The sequence below is a fragment of the Harmonia axyridis genome, chromosome 5 (genome assembly GCF_914767665.1).
Source record: "Harmonia axyridis chromosome 5, icHarAxyr1.1, whole genome shotgun sequence".
In the NCBI taxonomy this organism is placed as follows: Eukaryota; Metazoa; Arthropoda; class Insecta; order Coleoptera; family Coccinellidae; genus Harmonia; species Harmonia axyridis.
In genome coordinates this window covers 33,219,042-33,243,400 of record NC_059505.1, presented here as the reverse complement: position 1 = coordinate 33,243,400, position 24,359 = coordinate 33,219,042, and the positions used below count along the sequence as shown (strand labels likewise).

The following is a 24,359-nucleotide window of genomic DNA, read 5'->3' as shown; positions in this document are numbered from 1 at the left end:
TGTTTAGTTTTCGTTATTATCCGGGTATAACCGGGCAGTTTTTGGGATTGGGGTAAAGATGTTATTGCAGCGACCTGAATAAACTTTTAGGTGTTTTAATTCGACGGGGATATTGAGACCGGCCTTATATAGGATTTGGGATCAGCTACCGCTCTTTTGATGGCTCGATACATCACTTTATGTTTTTCCTTTCTTTAGAGATTTCCGTTCAGGTATTACATGGTTTTTCAATTATGAGTTTCATTCTGAAACTATTTTGGCAGCTGTCATATTTGACGGATAACAACTAAAAGCTAAACCATTAATAAAAAATTCGAATGAAGCAGAGCCGGCGCCAAATATTTTGGCGCCCCAGCAAAATAGAATTTCGCCGCCCGGCTTTGCTTAATTTGTCTGAATTATCTTTGAAGGAGCTTCTGTCAATCTTCTCAGGCATCTACGACGCTCTGTAAGTCTCAGTGAAAAAGACGACGTGGTATAGTTGCTCCCAGTGCTGGCGCCAGATATTTTGGCGCCCCTGCTAAATAAAATTTCGCCGCCCCGCTTTACTTAATTCATCTGAATTTCAATTTGATATGAAATCGTTTTTTTTTTCTCTTAAAATCACCTTGTCGAATTTATGAAAGGGCGTTTTGTCGATTTCATCGAAAAACCGTTTCAGGCGCCTCTATTTGAGAGGCGGCAATTCGGCCCAGTTTACTGGCCGCCTTTTCATATTTCAACCTTGATTCTTAAAAAAGCATGAGGATGTTCTACAATATGGCGCCCCAGCAAAATGTACGTTTTGTCTGTCCAGGAGGCGGCTTGTGACTCAAAAGCAAAACTGAATGTATTGTTACGCAAAAATTGAGAGTTTTTTTCGATATTTGCTTGAATTTTCCATGATTCTGAGGACAAAATGAAAGCAAAATCTTGCAGTGAGCTCAAATATGTTTTTTCTATTTGCAACTCGAGTAGATCTTGCAGGGAAATAATAATAGATATAATTGACAAAATTATGATATCATTATACCAAAACCTTCACTATTTGAAATATCTTTCTGATATATACTTTTTTTCTATGAACACAATTCCAAATTGATCAAAATAATGAAAACAAACCAAAAACAAAAATCGAATTATCTAAATCTGTACGAATTCAGTAAACGTTAATAAATTGAATAACTAAATAAACATAAAGACAGACGAGCGTTTCGGAATGATGAAGACAATTTAATGAACGTAATCAATTATAATAATGGATAATATTTTCCTTAATTTCTAACATAAAAATTATGCGGTTAGCATAAAATTGCTATTCCAGGTTTCTCAGTAATCAAAAACCCCAAAAGCAGGTAAATAAAAATTCCGCAAACCATAGAACATGTAACGAGCGGTGCCTCCCTTGTTGTCAAATGACGAGAAGATGAATCAATCACGCAAACATGAGAAAATTCGATTGTATATAGATACAGTCGAACTCGCTCAGAGAATCCCCAAGTATTCTTCCATAATCTGTCGATAGTATCAGCAGCTAATGATTATTAATGGCAAGTAAAACGGAATGCCATCGTATACCGACTGGATGATAATTCATTTCTGTGTCGCAAGACTCCATCTTACAAATTTCCATCGACGACGGCCAACCGAGCGATTCGAAAACCGATCATTTCATTAAATTATTCAACGGAATGAAATTTTTCAGTTTCCGGTATCTGGAATTGGTTTTTCACGAATTGTTGTGAAATGTAGAAATGATACATGATTCTAAATATTTTTTCGAACCTAATCCAGAAACACTTTAGTTATACAGGGTTAGAACTATTTAGAGGACCACTACAGGGATATCAAAAACCATTAGAGAGACAAGATGGTTTAAATAAAAAAAAAGTTGCATTATTAGGGGATGAGTACATTGGTGTGAACAGATCCGAAATACCCCTATTGGTTCCCGAGATATCTCGAAAAAACTGGAAATCGACATTTTCTTTTTTTCAGTATAACTCATATGTTTTCGGAGATAACTTTAAGAAATTTGGTTTATAGCCATTATCCAATATACAGATACTAATGGTGTCTTCAGATTTTTTCTGTTTGCTATTGTTTCAGAGACGCGATAGTCAAGCGATGATTTCAAATAACAACTCTTCAAATTTGCGTACTTAGACTCGATATTTTTGTACAGTGTGATACATTGTTGAATTCGTAATTTTTTTTATCACCTCATAACGAAAACCAATATAGCGTCCATAAGGAAAAAATATTGACTATCGCATCTCTGAAACAATGGAAAACAGAAAAAATCTGACGACACTATTAGAATCTCTATATTGGATAATAACTACAAACCTAATTTCGTGAAGTTATCTCTAGAAACAAATGAGTTATACAGAAAACAACCCTGTATATACAGGGTGAGTTGTACGTTTAATTCAACCATAGATTCATATCGCAAAAAACATAATTTTTCATTCAACATTTTTCCAGATTCGGCCCAGAAGGTGAATGCTCAGGTGAAATGATACGGGATGTTGAAGTTCTGAAAAAATATATTTTTTTCTTTGTAGCCTCAACATGATCATTTAGAATGAAATGAAATTTAATGTGGAGTTAAAGCCTCGCCGGTCCATAATAAAAATAAATGTCTTATATAATTAGGAATAATAAGCATCAAAACTCAATTAGAGGTAATCCAATGTCATTATTAGGGATAACACGCAATCATTTTAGAAAATAAATTTAGTCTTCATCGGTTCTTAAAAAGAGCATTATTTTGTAGATATTCAAGGTTGAATGATATAAAATCGGTGAAAAACTCTACAAATTATATCATAATTATGGATCCACCCCTGAGCAAGTGAATGCCTTGAATAGGTACAGCTAAAGCAACGTTGTCGCGTTTTTTTTTTTATTTAATCAAAGTCATAGATAATTAACATCCTTAGGATGAACATGCGAATAAGATTTTCTCGAAGATTGCTACAGAATCAATCTAAAGGACAGGAGTGGATTAGCCCATTATGAAATCATTGAATACTTATAACTTACACCTATTAAAATCGTATTTCATTTCTTTTTTAATTCTTATTGCTCTGCTGCATTGCCTCTCGAACATATCGCAAAACGTCGAATAATAAAATGAATCCAAAATAATTTTTCACAAGTGTTCATTACCAACGAAAAAAAAAAATAAAATATTGATTGAACATACCTGAGTTTCTGTGAGGGATAGGGACTGCGCCAATTGTTTCCTTTCAGCGCCTACTACATAGTGATTCTTCTCGAACGCGTGTTCTAGTTTTAAAAGTTGCGAAGGGCTGAAAGCCGTTCGTATCCTTTTTGGTTTTCTGAAGGGTTGAAGGAGAAAGCCTGGTATGTCCGGTCCTGAAAAATAAAAGAAAGGTGAATTCAGAGTAGAAAATTTTCAGAAAACTAGTTTGTATTGTCTATTAACGTATATTTAACCTAAAAAGTTGTTTTCACCAGAATAGTTTGAATTTCTATAAAAGTTCTATTCAGTAACTTCAAATCGAATAGAGATGGTATAGATCGAATAGAAATGCATCGGAATCGTTTCAAATTGGTATTCTATTCTACTTTCGTTATCAATTACGAATTACATTGAATACATAATACAAAATTTGGACGCGATTGAAGTGAAACATTCCGATTTAAAAGATTACGAACCGATTCGTTCGTTTCTATTCGAGTTACAGAATAGATCCCATTATCTAATTTCAATTTATATGTTCATAAACATTTTGACATTTCTTGCCGAAAACGCCTCAGACTACCATAGCTTCGGATGACGTTAAACACTTTCTCAACAAAAGTTTTTCTTATGAAGAATAATTCATATTATTTCATATCAATTTTTCAACACTCAATACAAATTAATTATTCCACACTCCCAATTCATTCGATTCAATTCCGAATCACAGCGAGATGTGCGTTTCATAAATTTGTTGAAATGTTTTCCTGATATCATAATCGTTCACTTGTCATATACATTTATATATAAAAATCGATTCTAGCGACACCACCGTTCACAGAATGAAATAATCACCCATATGTCAGTTCTAGCCACAGATTTCAGACGAAAAGTTTAACGAGCATCAGTGAGAAAGTGTCGACACCATCTATGCACCTTGTACAAACCTAACCTCCAAAAGCGGCAACACCGCTCTCTCCCATTCCCAATCGCGCCCAACCTTCTCCTAATGGCTCTTTATCACGCGACCGCCTAATTGACTTGTGAAATCAGCAACACTAGAACCAACACCCGCTGAAATATGCTCATTGTTTTCAAACTTACAACGTGGCTCTATGGCCGCGTACTCCGTGAGTCCCATTACGTACGTCGTCGATCATAACCCCATTTTATTCCGAAGGGACCGTAGATCTGCCGTCGGTCGGTGCGCTCAGCAATCGTGGGATTAAGTTTGAACCGTGATCACGCTTTCGTTCTTTACGTTTCAATTCTGTGGCCGTTGGACGATGTGAAATATTATACCCTTTTAATGGGTCTTAATTCCCATTAAAAGCGATTGGGTAGATCTGTTACTGCGGGTTCGTTCTTGGGAAAGAAGTACGGACGGACATAGACCATCAGTTATTCTTCTTCTTTTGTTCAGCGGCCATCTTTCACAATCTCGGGTATTGATCTTAGCTGGTTCTTCCGTGGTATGGTCACTGGAACCACGCTTTTGGCGTGGTTATCACGGTTTAACGTTTTTAGACACGCGTCATAATAATTTTACTCCCGAAATTGTTTTCTATATTAGCTCAATATTGCTTTCTTCTTTGGGGAAAGTTAAAAGGCAATCAGTTGACTGTTGACTTGTTCTATTTTGGAGCGCTTGTCTCCAAAGCGATCGCTGCATAGTCACAATCAGCCTTATTCTGTAACTTCAAATCGAATAGAAATGGTATGGATCGAATAGAAATGCACCGGAATCGTTTAGTATTCGTATTCTGTAACTCAAGTAAAATTACTATGGATTCATCACTGATGATGAATCCGTCCTCAAAATAGATTATATCTATACGTCCTGCCGTAAAGGAAAAGATCTAGAAACTTGAAATTTTTAGAGTATATTCTGATTTCGATTACCAAAAGGATTCATTGAGAGGGGTTCATACCACGTGGCATTCTCGTGATCTGCCGAAGTTTAATCAATCCTCCCAGGAGAGAGGACAGCGGTTTTTATATCACTCCAATTTTTAGAATGAGTGAAGTAATCTCAAACGTTCCTTTGATTTGCCGTTTTTTTCTACCACATGCAAGAATTTAAAATACATACATTTACGTCTTCAAAAGAACTGTTTTTCAGCCTTTGACGAGACTTTTTCTATAATATCTTTATGTGAAAATTCATAAAAAAATAAATGTTTTTTCGGAAAGTTGAATCATGCATGGATTCATTCTTCAATAAAAAATTCATCTAATTCTCCTAATAAATAAGGACTTTCTGCAATGACGAACTCTTTAAAACGAATAATAGTAAAAACCTCTTATATAAATCGATCGTCTCTAACGTTAAATAGAGCGTTTTCATTTTTGAACTAATCGCTAAAATGGTATAGACCCCTTTCAAGAGGAATTACCACCACGTGACTGCTCAGTAACGAAATTATAGATTTTTCCTCTTGCAACCACCGATTTTTCAGGGATTTTCACATAATTTCTTCAAACAATAATTTACATTTTAGAATGAATGAATATTTTCAATTTGTGAATGAAAAAAAATGTTGGTAACTTTTTGTTTTTCGCAAAAGAATTGATGATGTGTTCAATGTACAAAGCACTGATATATTTTTAAAATATTCGTGAAAAAACCTACAAAAGAAGTGAAACAATAATTTTGTGAAAGAAATCATCGACCAAGGTACAGTGCTGCCCTCTACTTATATGGTTCATAAAGAGAAATAAGATGAAGTGAATGTACAATTTGGTACACCGTTCGTGTAATGTTCGGGAAGTGAATGGGTACCTAATATTTGACTGATGGGCGGAAAGCCATTTAGTGGTAATCCCTCAATGGACAGAAGTGGGGGTTCCGTAAATATGGTTGTTCGAAATTTGGTTTTTTGTTAAATTCGATCTATATCAAAATTGGGATTTTGAGATCTTGTCCATTTATGGACCAATTGAGTGGGTCATTTTTTTCGTTTTGTGTATTTATTCATATTTAACTTTGTTTTATCTATACAATCAAAACTGCCAGATAATGTAGTGATCTTGAACTTAGGATTGGGTTGTAGGTATCTTCATTCAAATTAAGTGCATACAACATACTTATTCGACTTCCGAAGCATCCTTAGCTGAAGGCATCTTCAGGAGATTAATATCACAATTGCCAAGGTAATAACGTAATGGGAGCCAATTAGTTTCATACATTTTAGGAGTGTTCTCGAATTTACCATCAGCTGTCATTGAGGTAAGTGAACGGTTAGCTAATTATCCCTAAGACCTGATCCGTGAATACCAACCAAACTGATGATTAACCTATAAACGATCAAATTGAAAACGTTCGGTATGTTTCGAATAGCAATATGATAAGTAGTCATTTACATGTCTGCATGAAATGAGTAATTATTCTAAATATTGCAGAATATGAAGAATTGCACTCGGATGGTAATAACCACTGTTTTGAAGGATTGAATAGACGGTTGTAAGTGTAATCCATCTCCTTTCTAGCTCTGTTACCTTTGAACATAAGAATTGAGGTAGCTGTATTCTTGAGAGTACAATCTTGAACTTTGTTGATTGATCTAACACGTCACTCGATATGTACCTGGCTGCAAAAGATACGTGTGAGAATTTCGGAACAAGGAGTTGAATTGGATCGAGATATTGCAGGTTATATAAGGGACGCTAGATTTGTTGTTATATAAAAATGAGGTTCATGTATTGACAACGCTTGATGAAAACCATTGACAAATTACGCTAGTGATAGGGCCTAGCGTAACAGTGGAGCGGCCATTTCAGGCGACTTTATTTGAGGGGCGGAAATTCGACCCAGTTTGCTGGCCGTCTTAAAAAACCACATGAGGTTGTTCTGCTCCGCTGCGTTTGTCAACATTATCTGCAATTGAAATCTTCAAACGTTTACGGTGCCGTCAAAAATATAAGCAGGCGCCAAAATTACTCGGGCCGGTCATGGCTATCAGGGATAGAAATTTGGCTCTAATAATGGCAAATACGAATTTGTCTGTAGAAAATGTATCGAAAGTTGAAGGAGCATTGGAGTATACGTATAGCTCTTGAAAGTTACATGTTGACAAATGAAGTCGAATTTTCGAGAAAAAAATAATTTTTGATGGTTGGTCTTGGGCTCAGAGTAATAAACATAGATAGAGGGAGCAAATTTTGTTCCAAACATGAACTATCAAATTTGATATGAAACGCGCGGAAATGAAAACATATCAGTGATACGATATTTCACTCAATTCGCGAGTTTCTTCACAAAGAACGCACTGTCCCATAGTCGATCAACGTTTCATATTAACTCAAAATATATTGAAATAAATACCTGAATATATCAGAAATTCAGAAAAAAAACTTCAAGCGCGCCAAACGACGTGAAACAACCGATGACACTAGGAGAGCAAAAGTTGCCAAACCTTGGATTTCAACAGGTAAATACAGAAGTAAAGCGAAACTATAGTTCTGACAATCTTTCAGCCTTAGTATGTCAAATTTTGGGAAGTGCAGCATAATTTTAGAGGGGGGCGGTTCCCCCCCTGCCCCCCTGGCTCCCCTAGCGCCGCCACTGCAATTTATCCTCATCGAATTGGAAGCGATTCTAGAAATTTCCATTCTTCGATGAAATTCAACTGCTAGCGTCAGAAACGGTTGTTTAAATGAACTCGTTAATATAATATTTCCACTTCTTCATCAAGCGAATTGAGTGGAATAGAAATAGCCAGCAGAAGCAATATACCTAGATGCCTAGCAAGTATTTTGCTAGGACATAAACAGGCATAATTAATTGACGCGTTGCTGTCATCAATTAAAATTTAATTTAGTCGGCTGAGAATGTCTTAACAATGTTATAATTACATTTTTTGAATATTCATGGGTACTTTGTTCAACCTCAATTGAATACATGACATAAGCTCGCCTAATCATTCAATTTATAATCTCGCGTAGAATCTATTAAATTAACCGCGAATAGCAGTAATTAAAAATGAATTATATGGTGTATAACCCCGCCGTTCCCCTGGACAATAATTTTATTGGGCATGATTGTCTCTTGATAACAGGAAATTCATAACTATTCATTAACATTTACCATACAAGGTGTAGCTCGGCCAACTTTTATCTGCATAATAACAAGTCTGTATTCACTTTTCGACTATTTAGTGGTATGAGAGGCGTGTGGTCGATAATTTTCTTCACGCACTTCGTGCATTAGACAGATGCCAAATGTTGAAAGTTCTTCAAAGGAAAGGTCCACTTTTTAGGGACTTTCACCGAACAAATTCGCACAGAAGCTGAACACTTTCATGAGATGATGTCTAATGAGAATTTAAAATAACCTCAATTACTTGAAATTTGAATGCAACTGTAGATTGTAACAAAGCTCTATCCTTCAGAGAGGTCTCACAAATTCCTAAGAAGTCGGGATAGGGAACATTGGACCAGCAAACTAACAAAATTTCCTTTGACTCTTTGATATTTGTTACATCAAGTCTGCAATACCGAGCCCAATCAGTAAAAACAAAATTTGGCTTCATCATAAGACACTTTAAGGGTGATTTATGAATTCCAACGCTATTCTAAGTCTGCAATACTTTTTCTAAAGGAAGATTCGTCTTTGCTTTCCAAATATGCTTCAACGTCAGCGTTAACCTCTTCATTAGAGCCAAATTTCTTTCTCTGTAGCATACTTTTGAGCTCTGCATTAAGTCAGTTATCTCTAGGGAGCAGATCTGGAGAATGAGCTGAATGGTCAAGCAGTTAGAATCGCAGTTCCTTCAAGTTCACCATGGTTTTCACCGATTTGAGACAAGAGGCATCGTCTTGGTGAAAGAGAATGTTTTTCTTCTGCATTTCAAAACGTTTTTTCTTCATTTCTGCACTCATCGATCCAATTTGGTTATGTTATAACCACTGATGATGGTTTGACCATGTCAAGATAGTCAATGAACTATATTCCATGCACATACCAAAGTACAGATGTCATAACTTGCCAACTGATGTTTGAGAACAGAACTGCTTTTATCGGCTACTTTCCTCTCAGCTGACGCTCTATTTGACTCAAGGGTGTAGTGATGAATCCCCGTTGCATCAACTGTCACATTTTCCGCTTAAACAGCTCCAAACAGTGCGAAATCAACGATGCGTTTTTGTAGAGGCATTCGATAAAATGTGGCATCAAGGTCTGATATACAAAATGAAGTTGATGAACTCTCCAAGCAAACTTACGAGATTAATAAAATCATACCTGGCAAATAGAAAATTTAGAGTAAAAATTGATAATATCAGGTCGACGATTAGAGAAATAGAAGCCGGAGTTCCCCAAGGATCGGTGAAAGAAACGCTGCTGTTCAACTTATACATGACAGACATACCAAAAATGAGTTGATGCTAGATAGCCCCGATTGCAGATGACATCGCTATCTAGATTCTATCTAGATAGACATTAGAACAAGGAAAGAGTTACTAGTCAGTTACAGATAGATAAACTGATGAAATGAGAGATAAAAAGTGAATACGTTGAAAACAGTTAAAATCGACTTTGTATGAACAACAGTCAAGAACGAGAAAACAGGAAACGTCAAAATATAAAATCAGACGGTAGAATGGAAAAAGGAAGCGAAATACCTAGGAGTGACTCTAGATGGAAAATTAAATTTTAGCAAACAACTAGAAGACAACAGGAAAAAAGCAAGGCAATTGCACGGGAGATTCTACCCGCTACTCAACCCAAAAAGAAAACTTTCCTTAGATAACAAGCTGAAACATTCGTTCAAAAAAATTCTGTGAAAATGTTTAAAAAGACTCGTAATGTACAACTCTTCGACGATAGTTGGAACTATTGTAATACTCTTAACATCTACTGATCATTCAATCGTTCTAGCAACATCGAGAATATTCTGATTATACTTACATTAAGTAATTATAAATGATTTTGTTTGTCTTTCATGGTAAGCACGCCACTGATCCGGTGCATAAAGGCCTATTCTTTCCAAACGAGACCAATTTGAAACAGGCCCGACCTATTAGATCGATTGAACGGAACGCAATTAATCGACATACGTGATAATAGATAATAATCCGTATATGTCCCCAAATTAACTGTCAATTATGCTGATAGGAAATTTGTTATTCGTAATCGTTACGACCACAATGGATTTTTGAATTAATTATTAGTAGGCAATTATGACCGCAACTCATCTGTCGATTATATATGCAAAGCCTGCTGGGCGGCGGCGTTGCAATTATTACATTGTCCATCGGGCTATAATGAAATCATCGAATTTTTTTAATTTTGTGGTTCACTAATCCACTCGGCTAATTGCCCGTGTCACGCTATCCGTTGAAAGTTTGAGAAGTCATGCGGACCGATCTTCAGCTGTGATCTCGTCGCTGAGGAGGATCGATTTTAATTTTGGTTTCAATTTCCTTCGATGGGTATTGGCAACACTGCAAATATAAGACAATGGATTGTTATTTCCTTCTATCGCACGTAATAATCAAATGAAAAAATTAGGTTGCTGCCGGGGTTTGAACCTGGTATCCTGTGTACCGAAATCCGTGTAAAATCAAAATTTCATAACTTTGAAACTATTTAGCTATTTGAAGTAAATCTTCACGCTCTAATAGTTTTAACCAATCAGTTGAAATACATGGAAATATAACAGAAAATGATCACAATGAAATGGAATAAGATCCAAAAGTGACTAAAGAAAAAATTGAAGAAATTATCAGTGCATTGAGAAATAGAAAAGCACCTGGAATAGACGGAGCAAGCAATTCAAAACTTAGCAGGAAAAGTTCGAGATGAAATCTTTAAAATATCTAGATTCATACTTAAAACAGGATATTATCCAAACAAATGGAAAAGGCGAATACAATCTTAGTTTGGATGAAAAAAAAGACAAAAAGGACCCAATGAACCATGGACCCATAAGCCTATTATCGGCAATTAGTAAAGTGATAGAAAAATTAATTCACAGAAAATTAATAAATTTCGTAGAAGAAAAGAAAACAATTCCAGATCACCAGTTTGGGTTTCGCAAAGAACATTCAACGATTCACCACTGGTACGAGTAACTGAAAATATTAAGGAGCAAATAAACCTCTCTACAGGCACTGATACAATATTTCTAGTCATAGAAAAGGCATTCGATAAAATGTGGCATCAAGGTCTGATAGACGAAATAAAGTTGATGAAATTTCCAACCAAACTTACGAGATTAATAAAATCATACCTGGCAAATAGAAAATCCAGAGTGAATATTGATAATACCAGGTCGACGATTAGAGAAATTGAAGACGGAGTTCCCCAAGGATCGGTGATAGGACCGCTGCTGTTCAACTTATACATGGCAGACATACCAAAAATGAATAGATGCAAGATAGCTCAGTTTGCAGATGACACCGCTATCTACTATCATAGTAGAACACGGAAACCAGTCAGTTACAGATAGACTTAGATAAACTGATGGAATACTTCAAGAAAAAGGAAGCAAAATACCTAGGAGTAACTCTTGACGAAAGAATTTTAGCAAACAGATAGAAGAAAACAGGAAGAAGACAAAGCAATTGCATGGAAGACTGTACCCGCTGCTCAACCCAAAAAGTAAACTTTCCTCAGAAAATAAGCTGAAGATAATAAAAAAGTGATCCTTCAATTTATGAGAAATCGAAACATCTCAAAAACGGACCAAGGAGAAATGCAAGAATTGAATATTTCAATTAACAGTGTATTCGAGTTCGATACAAGTGCATTTTTTTCGAAGATCTGGTATAATTTTTTGAAGAATAGAAAGCGAGTGAATCTTTTTATGGAATTCAAAACGTTTTATTCTGAATCAATATTCAGAAATCTCAGACTGATTCGAAACTCTTGATCAGAAGACAAGAAAAAAATGATTTATTTTCTAGTCAATTCCGTTAATTTCACCAGGAACAATCCAAGATCAATGCTACCCGTCCAGAATCTAGCATTTAATGTGATAATTTCAACGACCAACAATTAATTTAACCTTATTTATTTAATGAAGATATTATAAAAAGGTGGAATAATTGACAGATTTGCTTCAGAGTAATTTATACTGTTGCCTTAATTGCTACGCTAAAAACTTGTAAATGGGCAGTTAGAATGAATTAAGTTAGAATTATTGATATCTCAACTAGAGGTAATGCGTTTTTTCGCGAAAAGCTAGAGCCTTCGAATTTGCATTTTTCCTTAAAAGGTTACTAGATTTCTCAATCCTTGGTGGAATATCATCCGGTTTTTCGAATGTTGTGATTTCATACATCCATCTTCGACTGAAAGAAAGTGGCGAAGGATTATGGTCATTTATCTATACGCATTTCGCTTCTTTGCACTGGTTCAATAAAAAAAAAATTCCACTAAAGGTTCCACACACGATAATTTTTCCTTTATACATGGAAGAATATTAGTAACTTCTCTTCAATAAAATCGCATGTAACGAAGTTAAGAACCCATATTCCATGATAAAGTAGTAGAAACAATGTCTCGAAGAGTGTCGGACGCCAACAGAATTTTTAATTTGACAACAAATTCAAGATTATCCCAGATTATAACCTAATTGAAGTTATGAAATGTGGATTTCTCATTCATATAAGCAAGTATATATTCGTGTTTAACCAATATTAACCGCACGCTCAATATGCAGCATAAATTGACCTATACGATTTCAACGCTGCCTTTGTATGCAAAGTAGTTGTATGTAAACGAGAAACAACTACAAATAGTTACAAATTGTAGGTATCTACTGTATCCTGTTATATCTTCATTCTTCTGGAAAGCTTGATGCATAATATCTTGTGGTTATAATCTACTTTGGAAGCGTAGATGGGTTTTTGAAAAAAATTATACTGATTCAGTTAGAATTTGAATTGAGGAAATTAATAAGGATGCTCCTGTATATTTTGAACTTGTAACTGAAAAAATATGAAACCACTCAAACGAAATCGTTCATTGACACGCCAATTGTGCTCTTGGGGAACACATGTTCCTCCTATTGGTTATATAGTCCCTTTATATTAACTCGCAAATTGGTATTTCATATCAACACTCAGAATGTCAAAATCTTTTTTGTAGTCACAGGAATATTATGTGTGATTTTTTTCAATATTTTTCTGGTTCTAGCTATTCGATCAAGATGGAATTTTGTATTAGGCTTGAAATTGCCATAATACATCCAAATCTTCAGTTTCGAAATGAACAAGAATAATAATAAATCATAACAATCAAAAATCAAAATTTTGTTACTAAAAAGTCATCATGTCGGTTTTGCCGAAAAGAAATAAGAATTTTGCCACTATAAAACGCGCTATGGTATTTTTCCATTATAAAACACTCGAGTGTTTTACCGATTTGCAAAATCGGAAGGATTTCTATCGAACCATAGCAGCATAGAGACAGACCATAGAATAATCTGCCTTTCTTCCCTATGATGGCCTCATCCTACACATATTGTCAACAAACTCATAAAACAGCTCAAAAAACGTCGACATATGCAAATTCACATCACAAATACAGAAAACTATCCGTTATAATCCCACAAAAGCTTCAATCTTAGCGATTCAGTAGTCTATAAAATGAACCGCCATTGTTGAAAGGGGGTTGTCTGAATAAAAAAGCCCCCCAGTTTGATCTCTTTTTAGGAGTCTCGTTCACGGGCCGCTGATTCGATAACAAGGGGCCCTTTTTGAAGGGCGTGAAAGTAGATTAAGGCCATTGTGAATTGCGTATTATTAAATTAAACAATTCAGAAGTCAATCATACAAGGCTGAGGGGGTTCAACACATGACGTTCACATGTTCAGATTGGACACAAAAAGACTCATGATGAGTGACAATGTATAAAAAAGATTCGATGAATCCAGGGATAATTTTTGTATCTTGAATCAGGGGTTCCCAAACTTTCTATTTTGTTACGTCTATGATCTATGATTGGCTGATTTAAATAATATATTGTTATAGTACTTTTTTGAGAGAGTTTGCACATTATGTTGCACATAGTCTTCACCGCTGCTTCTTTATATTCGGTCCCGTTTGTCTTTCTCATATTGACTGCCCAATCTTTTAGTATCAACATCAATTCTTTCAAGCTCCTATTAGGCCAATTGAAAAGTCCCCGGTCTGATGGACAGATGGCGGTGCTAGTATTAAATCCATATGATTTTTAGTTAGTACCAACCTTCAAACGATACGTGTCAAAATTTGACAGCAGTCCGACCATTAGTTTGTGAGATATTGCGTTTTAAGTGTAGATACTTTTGTTATTTTAAAAAAGATGAAAAAAAAAAGAATTTCGTGTGCTGATAAAATATTGCTTTTTGAAGGGAAAAAATACAGTTGAAGCAAAATTTTGGCATGATGAAGTGTTTCCGGGGTCTGCACCAGGAAAATCAACCATCATTGTTTAGAATGCTAAGTTTAAACGTGGTGAAATGAGCACCGAAGACGGCGAACGCAGTGGACGCCCAAAATGGGCTGTCACCGACGAAAATATCAAAAAAGTTTACAAAATAATTTTGAATGATCGTAAAGTTAAGTTGATCGAGATAGCAGACATTGTGAAGATATCATCTGAACGTGTAAATCAAATCATTCACGAATATTTGTACATGAGAAAGCTGTGTGCAAAATGGGTACTGCGCGAGCTCACAATCGATCAAAAGCAACAACGTGTTAATGATTCTGAGCAGTGTTTGAAGCTGTTTAAGTGCAATTAACCTAATTTTTTGCGTCGATATGTGACAATGGCTGAAACATGGCTCCATCATTTCACTCCGGAGCCCAATCGACAGTCAGCTAAGTGAACTACACACGATGAACCGAATCCAAAGCGAGGAAAAACGCAACAGTCAGCTAACACGGTTAAGGCATCAGTATTCTGGGATGCGTAAGGTATAATATTCATTGATTACCTCCAAAAGGTCCAGAATATCAACAGCGATTATTATATAGCGTTATTGGATCGTTTAAAGGATGAAATCGTCAAAAAACGGCCCCCTTTGAATAAAAAAAAATGCTATTTCATCAAGACAATGCGCCGTGTCACAAATCAATGAAAACAATGGCAAAATTGGAAGAAATAACAAAATTTAATTGGTTGTTAGAACTGTCAAAACATTTTCAGGATAACAAAATTTCGAACGGTAATATGTACGGAACCTACCCCTAGAATTCTTGGCTTCAGCATCAGTTAGTGGAAGATTGAAATGTGCTGTATAATGAAATGATGTATAATAGGTATAAACAACGGATTTTAATCACTCCTTCTATTCAAAAATAGCCAACGTTTAACACAGAAAGTCATCAATGATATTATTATCGGAAAAAAAATGTTTCTATAAATTGCAAAGATTTATCCAACTAAATAAGTGCACGTTCTCATACAAATAAAAATAACCAACAACAGTCCACAAGAATAATTGTTCGTTACTTCAAGACTCAAGTTGATGCCATTTATACCAGAGGTTGTTTCCACTCATTTAAAATTCCCTCGGTGCCTTTATGAATTCTAATCTTCATTTAATAATCATTTAAATTCCTCTGAGGTAAGGACGTTAACATACTCATATGCTTATATTTTTCGCATTGTAAAATTAGCGATTGTTTTAATACCAAATACGTCGCCTCTCTGAATACAAATCACGCTGAATCGAGTTATTTATCTGTTTTATCTGAATAATTGCACATTTTAATTACCAAAAGCGACACAGGTGGCCTCAAATAGCGATGTTAAATGCAGACATTTAAAGAAGAACAAGACTGAATGTAGAAATAACCTGCGTATTGAAAATCAATCAGGAGAAAATTCTGTTTACGGGTGATTATTCTGTCGATTTTATATTCCAAAAACGTATTTTCGATGATGGTTACCAGGAAGAATGGTGTAAAAAGGTTATATACATCGTTTTTATTCATTCGATTACTGAATGAACCATGAATCACTGGTTTCCGATTTGTTTTCCAAGCAGATGAATGGTCATGGAAATTACGAATCTTGTTTTATTATATCCAAGAATAAACGTTTGGATTCGTACGAGGGAGAATGTTTGGCTCGTCTTTTTGCTTCAAAGAATGCCAACAACATAAAAAATGAAGAAATCTTTATTTGCTTTAATTCATTATGGGTCTAACAGCCAACCATCTTTGGATTTTGTTAATTTTTGGTCCTTCGACGAATTATGTAGTTTTCAACGCTTTCGCTCACGAAATTCCAATTGCAATTGAATATTCAAGATAGATCTTTGACAGGTAGGTATTTCTTTATTCATTGTTGAGACACTGATGCAATTTTCACACTAGTGTTCATTATTTCTTCTTTCATCTCTAAAAACCTCAACACATGCCTATGGAATGCTCCCATTGAATAAAAGCATATATAGCGTCAGTAAGGATTCACGGCTTGGCTTGATATTCAAACTACTTGACTCAAGCTCAAGCTCAAGTTGATTGAGCTCAAGCTCAAGTAGATTGAGCTTGACTTTGAATCGACTCAATTTCAAGTTAAGTAGTAGTTTTTCAATATCAAGTCAAGTATTTATTTATTAAGTACTTGACTTAACTTTGAAACTTTGAAAAACTACTACTTGACTTGAAATCGAGTTGATTTCATGTCAAGCTCAAGCTACTTGAGCTTGAGCTTGAGTCAAGTAGCTTGGATATCGAGCCCGAGATCAAGCCAAGGCGTGAATCGCTAAGTGTCAGTGTAAACAATCGAGTGTCATATACAAAAGCGTTTGCTTCCACTATTGTTTCAACCGTTTTCTTTTGTTGAGATCATTTTGATGTTATTAGTTATTATCTCAATTGTATAGCATTGTAAAGATTACTTCGATTCATTACATTCCCACTATAGTAATCTGATGTTTGCGGTTATATATTCAAATTAATTTGTTTTTTTTTTTAAATAATGAATACTTTCAAACTCCCAAAATGCCTAGCATATTTAAGTGTAAAAAAGGATGAGATTCGTAAAAAAACACTAAACGCTAAAGGATTGCAGATGATGCAAATGCCAAACTCTTCGCCACGCTTTTTTTTTTTCAAATAAACGTATATCATAAAAGCCTAATATTTCTTTAAACTACCGAATAGCCTATGGAAAAATCCTTGTCATCATTGAGGTCATACGATAATCAATCATGAAAGCGTTGAAACATTTTTTAAGGTAGTTAGGCATATATACGAAATCGCCATGATTATGTTCATTTTGGTATCTAGGAATTAATAGGCGCGTTAAAGACCATTTAAATGTTTTGGTTTACAACCGTGATTTTTCAGATGGGCACACCTATTGTTCAGAGCCTTGTTGAGGAATGCTTAAGGCGGTGGACATAACGCATCTTGCGGCGTATATTATTGCTGTATAGTCCTTTAAGAGGCTGGCCTTGTTTGGTAGATGGAATTTTAGAGGAGATTACCTTGTCAATTTAATACACTGGATGGATGGTTATGAGTATGTGTTTATTATTTCAAGTAAGTGTGACAAAAGACGCCTTGTGCCGAAGTGTGTATTACATTTTACCGCAAACTACTGAAATATAGCATGCGCCGTAAGTACTTTTCGCTATATACACATAATAAAATTATCATATGTAGGTATTCTATAAATTTTCTTGAGTAGATATCTACATGAAATGTCTGAATTCATGATGAAAGATCAAGTTAATGTTGATACGTCGTTAGACTTTTTTGACGCTACTTATGCATATACGAAATCGCCATAATAATGCTCATTTCCTGAAAGAGAATAGACATCACCTATACAAAAGAAGTATAACAACCATAATTCAACCTAGATAAGCCATCGTTCAATTGCGTATTATGAAGAACTTCCAGGATGGGTGTGAAATGATATCTTTGAACTAATTATTCGAATGAAAATTTCTTCAAACAATACCCCTTGCCGCATAAGCCGTTTCAATACTGTATTTATTTAACAATTAGACGGGTCTTAAGTAGTTTTTAAAAACACCTCTCTCTAATGTCTCTTGATGGAAATAATTGAATGTAATTGTCGGTTACAGCTCGAATTCCAACCGACAAAAAAAAAACGAATCGTTTTGAAAATTAATTCATAGACGGTTGTTGTAAGATTCTCAACGAATTATAGAGTCATTAACAAAGTTCGTGGTAATTATCAACCGAATTTCAACAGAACGAGATATAAATCTCTAGGTTTTTACGACTCTCTTAAGAGCCCCCATGGGATTCCACAATAAGATATATGACTTACAATAACCAACAACTGTAATATAGGAGAACATAAAGATAAAAGTACATTAACAAATCAAAGGAAGTGGTTTGAGCTGATACCCTTAGTTTTGCTTTCGGTTTGATATTTGTGCGTATTTTACTTCAAAAAGAGACCAGGTCGTTTTGACAGATCATTCCGCTCAAGAAAATAACTATAAAGTGTAATTTATTGATATTAATAGTTAAGTAATTCGATTAATTTGTTGCATCTATTAAATATAGATCAATGTGTTTTTCATTATGGTGTTCAGCTTCGGGATCAGCAGACAAGATATATCATTTGCAACAACATCAATTTCGTTCAATCGTTAGTATTTTTGACACTTTCATATCAAACTTTATTGATCGTTCCAAGTTTATGGTTGATTGAGTGTCCCGCATATTGTTCGATTAGTTTAGATGATTTTACAATCCTCCTGTTAGAAGTAACACTTTTTGAGCCCTCGTTCCCCGAACAGTGTACTGCATAAATACCTATATGTACTCAACTCAAGTTCAAGTCAAGTAATAGTTTTTCAATGTCGAGTCAAGTGCTTGCTAGATAAATACTTGACATTCAAAAACTACTACTTGACTTGAATTTGAGTTGATTTCAAGTCAAGTCCAAGTCAAGTAGCTTGACTATCAAGTCAAGTGGCTTGAATATAGGGATTCACAGCTTGCCTTGATATTCAAACTACTTGACTTGGAGTTGACTTGAAATCAAGTTCTTAATAAATAAATAGTTGACTTGACATTGAAAAACTACTACTCGACCTGAAATTGAGTTGATTTCGAATCAAGCTCAAGCTACTCGAGCTGGAGTCAAGTAGCTTGAATATCAAGCCAAGCCGTGAATCCCTACCTGTCCTTGATAATCGCAAGACTACAGCTTCGATAGAGTTGTAATTTTGAATTTATTTGTAAAATAACAATGTACAGCTTCATGAAAAATTTCATGTTGATCTCATCACCGGAATCATAGAAAATTCAAGCGGGATTTCGAAAAAAAAAATTTCCATGACAACAGATTCAACTTTGTTGGAATTTAGTTTGTAACTATTGAATAATCACTCGATTGTATACATGCGAATTGCTTTGGAGCTTTTCAAAAGGTGTATTATAATGAACAAGCGTTCAAAAACTCCTGAAGCCAAGGTAGTAGGTTCCCCGATTTTTTTCGAAGGATCTATTAAAATATTTCATAGAAGAATTATGAATATATAGGTTTTTCTAACTACTCCAGACTAAACATATAGTCCGTTCAGGAATCATTGACATCCTGGGCGGCTGTATAGAAGATCGAAACCAAGTTGTTGATAGCTGATTTAGTAATATGTATTTTGATTTGCAGAATTCAAGTATCATCGACAGAAAATATATATTTTTGAGAATCATCAAATACATTTCATATGGCTATATTTATTCATTTTATTTCTATGATAAAACCACAGCAATTATTAGTGATATTTTCTAACCAGAAATGAAGCCGCGACTGGACTTTCAAGGTATAGGTACTTCGATGTCAATAATTCCTGAATAACCAGATAAAACGCCCTATTCTGGGAACAGGTGCTCAAAACATCCAAAGTGAAGTGAGCAAGAAGAACCGCACAAACTTTCGCATTTACCATATCAGCATCATTTAAGCCGCTTCTGGCCGTAATTTCTGCCGTCACATGACTACGCATCGGCAGATAACAGCGTCCGAAGCAGCCCGCGTACAACACTGCCCTCAGTTACGATTCCCAGCCCAGATAGAGACGACCGGTAAGCAAATTGATATACAAAATTACCCATTCGACTGCCGTCCGTAGGTGTAATAACAGTAACATCCCAACAACGCGCGTATACAGGGGAAGTACCGAGTCAGCGCGTATATACATTCCGCTCTCGGCCTAGGGCAATTAATGCTCTTTTTAACTATGTAGCGATTACACTCCCGAGTATTAATTTCAGGAATATAACGTCTAATAACCGTGCACAGCTCCTAGACATAATTAGCCCGGCCGCTAATGTGTAAATAATTACCGCGTTTCAAGGTATTTCACGATCAGTATCTACCAAAAAGGCCTGTAATCAGTTGCTCTTAATACCTCGACGAATTATCATAATTCGGGCGTTGTTTCTCGGGCACCCTTATGGGCCATTTACATCATAGATTGCGTTCTCGCATGTAAAGGCGTTAATTTTATCGTAATTGCCGCCGAGTCTGCACTTCGGCCGAACTCGGCGGTTTCGGCGTTTTGTCTCTATGGGAGTTAATTGGCGTGTTTAGGAACATTTACGCGTTTTGGTTTGCAGCCGTGATTTCTCAGATGGGCACACCTATAGTGTTCAGTGCCTTGTTGAGGAATGCTTGAGGCGGTGGACATAACGCATCTTGCGGCGTATAAAGTTGCTGTATAGTCGTTTATGAGGCTCGACTTGTTTAGTAGATGGAATTTTAGAGGAGATTACCTTTTCAATATCATACGCTGGATGGATAGTTATGAGTATGTGTTTATTATTTTAAGTAAGTGTGACAAAAGACGCCTTGCGCCGAACCGTGTATTACATTTTACCGCAAACTACTAAAATATAGCACGCGCCGTAAGTATCTACTTTTCGCTATATACACATAATAAAATTATCATATGTATGAATCTTTTTCAGTAGATATCTGCATGAATTGTCTGAATTCACGATAAAAGATCGAGTTAATGTTGATAAGTCCTTAAACTCGTTTGACGCTACTTATGCATATACGAAATCGGCATAATTATGCTCATTTACCGAAAGAGAATAGACATCACCTTCACAAAAGAAGTATAACAACCATAATTTAACCTAGATAAGCCATCGTTCAATTGCGTATTATGAAGAACTTCCAGGATAGGTGTAAAATGATATCATGAACTAATTATTCGAACGAAAATTTTCTCAAACAATACCCCTTGCCGCATAAGCTGATTCAATACTGTATTTATTTAACAATTAGACGGGTCTTAAGTAGTTTATGGAAACACCTCTCTCTAATGTCTCTTGATGGAAATAATGTAGTTGTACCTGTGTTGTATATGTGTCTATTATTTCAAGCCTAGAGTTCTCAGTATCAAATTCAGAAACCGAAATATGAATTTTTAAATCTAATTTATGTGAAAACGTGTATTATTGATACAAAATTCCAACGCAAAGAACTAACTCTAGCGAAATATAAATTTAGCAGTCTTAGCACGCGCCGTAAATCTACCTAGCCTATACAGATCCACCTAGCCAACAAATCTATACTATACTTTTCTCTGTATACACATAATAGAATCATAATTATCATATATATGGCCGTATAGATATTCTGTTTTTGAGTAGGTATCTATATAAAGTGTCTGAACTCATGATGAAAAGAAAAATCACTGTTGATACTTCTTTACAATTTTATATATTCGATGGAGGAGTAGAAACATAATCTAATCGATGAAATCAGTAAAATCTAACTTTCTCAGTAATCATCCAATAAATTATTGCCAAGTGAAAAGTCGATTGTCATATAAAATCAAACAAGAAAATTTTTATAAAAAAAACAAGAATTTTCTACATATAGGTATGTATAATGTTTCACCTTCGTTGTTGAATCAGATGAAAACAGTTATTAATAATCTCAGCGTGTATATCTGGTTCTATCTGGTACCTATTATTCAAATGACCAATATGCGATTGCGATACTTAATAGGGTACCTATCAACGTAACTAATGATTGCAGCGCAATGGTTTAGAATTACCTTCAAGATTTCATTAAGCTTCGATAAAACGGGAGAAAAAAAGGCAATCAGATAGTAGTTTACGATAATCTACGAGCAAATTGTTCAACAAAAAAATTCATTAGGAAAATTTTTCGCTTCAAATGACAAAAAAATTAAATTTATACGTTTCTTGATTGAAATTAGATACCCTGATTATAGTTTATTAGTTGATTAAGTCTTTACATGATCGAACGGTACATATTTTCGATATAAAGTATCAATCATTATAAAAGATAATGTTTCTCTTTTCGAATTCTTAAGTTTTTCATTTTCCTATTCCTACATATTTTAATTTCTATCATATTATTTCATAATGAAAAATAGATGAAATGAAAATCGAGTTATTAAATTATTCGAAAGGTAACTATTTCCGAAATTTCAATTACAACCTGCTGAGTATTTATCAGATATTTCTAAATCTTACGATGATTATCACCTGTCTAGTTGAACCCTCGGTTGAACCGGCTTAGGTAATAAAAACAAACCACGGTTAGAAAGAATGAAGGAATTTGAAGTGCCTAAACTCAACTAATCCCGTAAAAAAGAACATGAAATCCCATAATAACAAGAAACAGAGGTAATAAAACATGAAACAAGAAAAGCATCGAACAACAAACATTTCATTTCCATCGATATTTTAGATCGGACGAACATTCAGTAAGTGAAGACAAACTAAAACGAGCCTAGCATTCATTATTGAGTCCTTTTGACAGTTGCTCTCTATTCCAGGTGCCTTGAAATTAAGTTGATGAGTTCGAAAGTCATTAAAATAAGAACAAGGGCTTTTTGTGTCATCATGTCATCAATTTTGTTGGGATAGATATAATTATTATTTCTTTTTCGTCCCTATCTTGTGTGTTATCTTATATCAAATTCAGTTGATTTATATATTTGGTTTGGAAATGCGAAATTATTGTTTTTATTTGCTGACATGCCTAGTCTCTTAATCACTGCAATCACTTAAAAAATTTTCACTTACCACCAGGAAATCTATGTGGAAATATCCTCCCATGTCTAGACAAAAGCCAAGGGTAAAGGGGGTAACTGTCTCTTGGAGGTGTGTGGGGGTTCAGAGGTGAAGGTTGATTGAAGGTGTGCTGCCCCGAACTGAGAGCCGCTGCAAGAGCAGCACCTTGAAAATGCGCCGCCAAAGCAAAAGGATGCTGACCAGGATGGTTGTGCATAAGCTCAGGCTGCATAAAACCACCCTTAGACATCATATTCCCCTCATAGGTGGGACTCGGCCTCACCAACGTGTGAGCCGGAATCCCAGGGACCATGATCGGAGGCTTGGGGGAGCCCAAAGGTGACCTTTGCGGCGAGCCATTCAGTCTGTTATCCGTATCACTTGAAGGACTCAGAGGCGCCGAGCTCTCCGAGAAATGAACAGGGGACGAATGCGGACTAGAGGGTTGATTTGCGCCCCCCACGATAGAGTCAATGGAAAAACCGATTTTAGGTTTGGATGGCACCGCCACTATTGGAGTAGGTGCCAGAGGCATCATGTTTGACTTCACCAAACTCTCTCGGAAGTAATCTAGCTGAGCCAACATCGAGTTTTCGTTATAGATGCAAGACACTCAAGCTGGTCATCATCCGGTCACAATCCGTCGGTAAGTCACTTAAACACAAATCACTGCACTCGAGAGATCGACGTCGTTCTATAATCTCACCAGGAACTGTCCTTCGTCAGCAACTGTCACTTAACGATGTGCATCAATTAAGACAACGTTCAAAAAAGTCTAGACGCGGCGTTAACGTTTTTTAACATTCCTTAACCATGCTACCGTAAGCGAATCTCTTAAGCTAATAAACTGGTCAGCCTATCTTCTCGCGCTCGCTAACAGGAGGGGAAAGCTTGAAATGGAGTGGGGAAAGATAGGCGAGCGCTCCGCTCCTATTGGTTGCCTTACGCGAGAATGCTCCTCGTTACGCTATGCCGCATTGGCCGAGTCCCGCTGTTTATCCGTTAATAGCGGGCCGATCTCCGCCCAGATCCGGTACATCCTACAGCTCTGATTTCAGAACGGGTTTATAGAAATAAATGTTCAATTATCACACTTACGTTCACCCTTTAGTTTGTTTCAAAACAAACAGGTTGTTAGTTCTTTTTCCGTAGCGAGATGATCAGTTGACATTTCATC

The 24,359-nt window shown here is 35.7% G+C and overlaps 1 protein-coding gene across 1 annotated transcript in view; it reads right to left on the bottom strand.

The window, feature by feature from the left end:
- LOC123681293 (homeotic protein empty spiracles-like) overlaps window positions 1-24,032 on the bottom strand; it is a 35,484-nt gene extending 11,452 nt beyond the window's left edge. Inside the window, exons 1-2 of the mRNA XM_045619613.1 lie at window positions 23,195-24,032; window positions 3,191-3,363 (exon numbers count right to left, since the gene is read on the bottom strand). Of these exons, the coding sequence (XP_045475569.1) occupies window positions 3,191-3,363; window positions 23,195-23,768 (747 nt within the window). The 5' untranslated portion in view covers window positions 23,769-24,032. The remainder of the gene's footprint in view (window positions 1-3,190; window positions 3,364-23,194) is intronic.
- Between the last annotated feature and the right edge of the window lie 327 nt (window positions 24,033-24,359).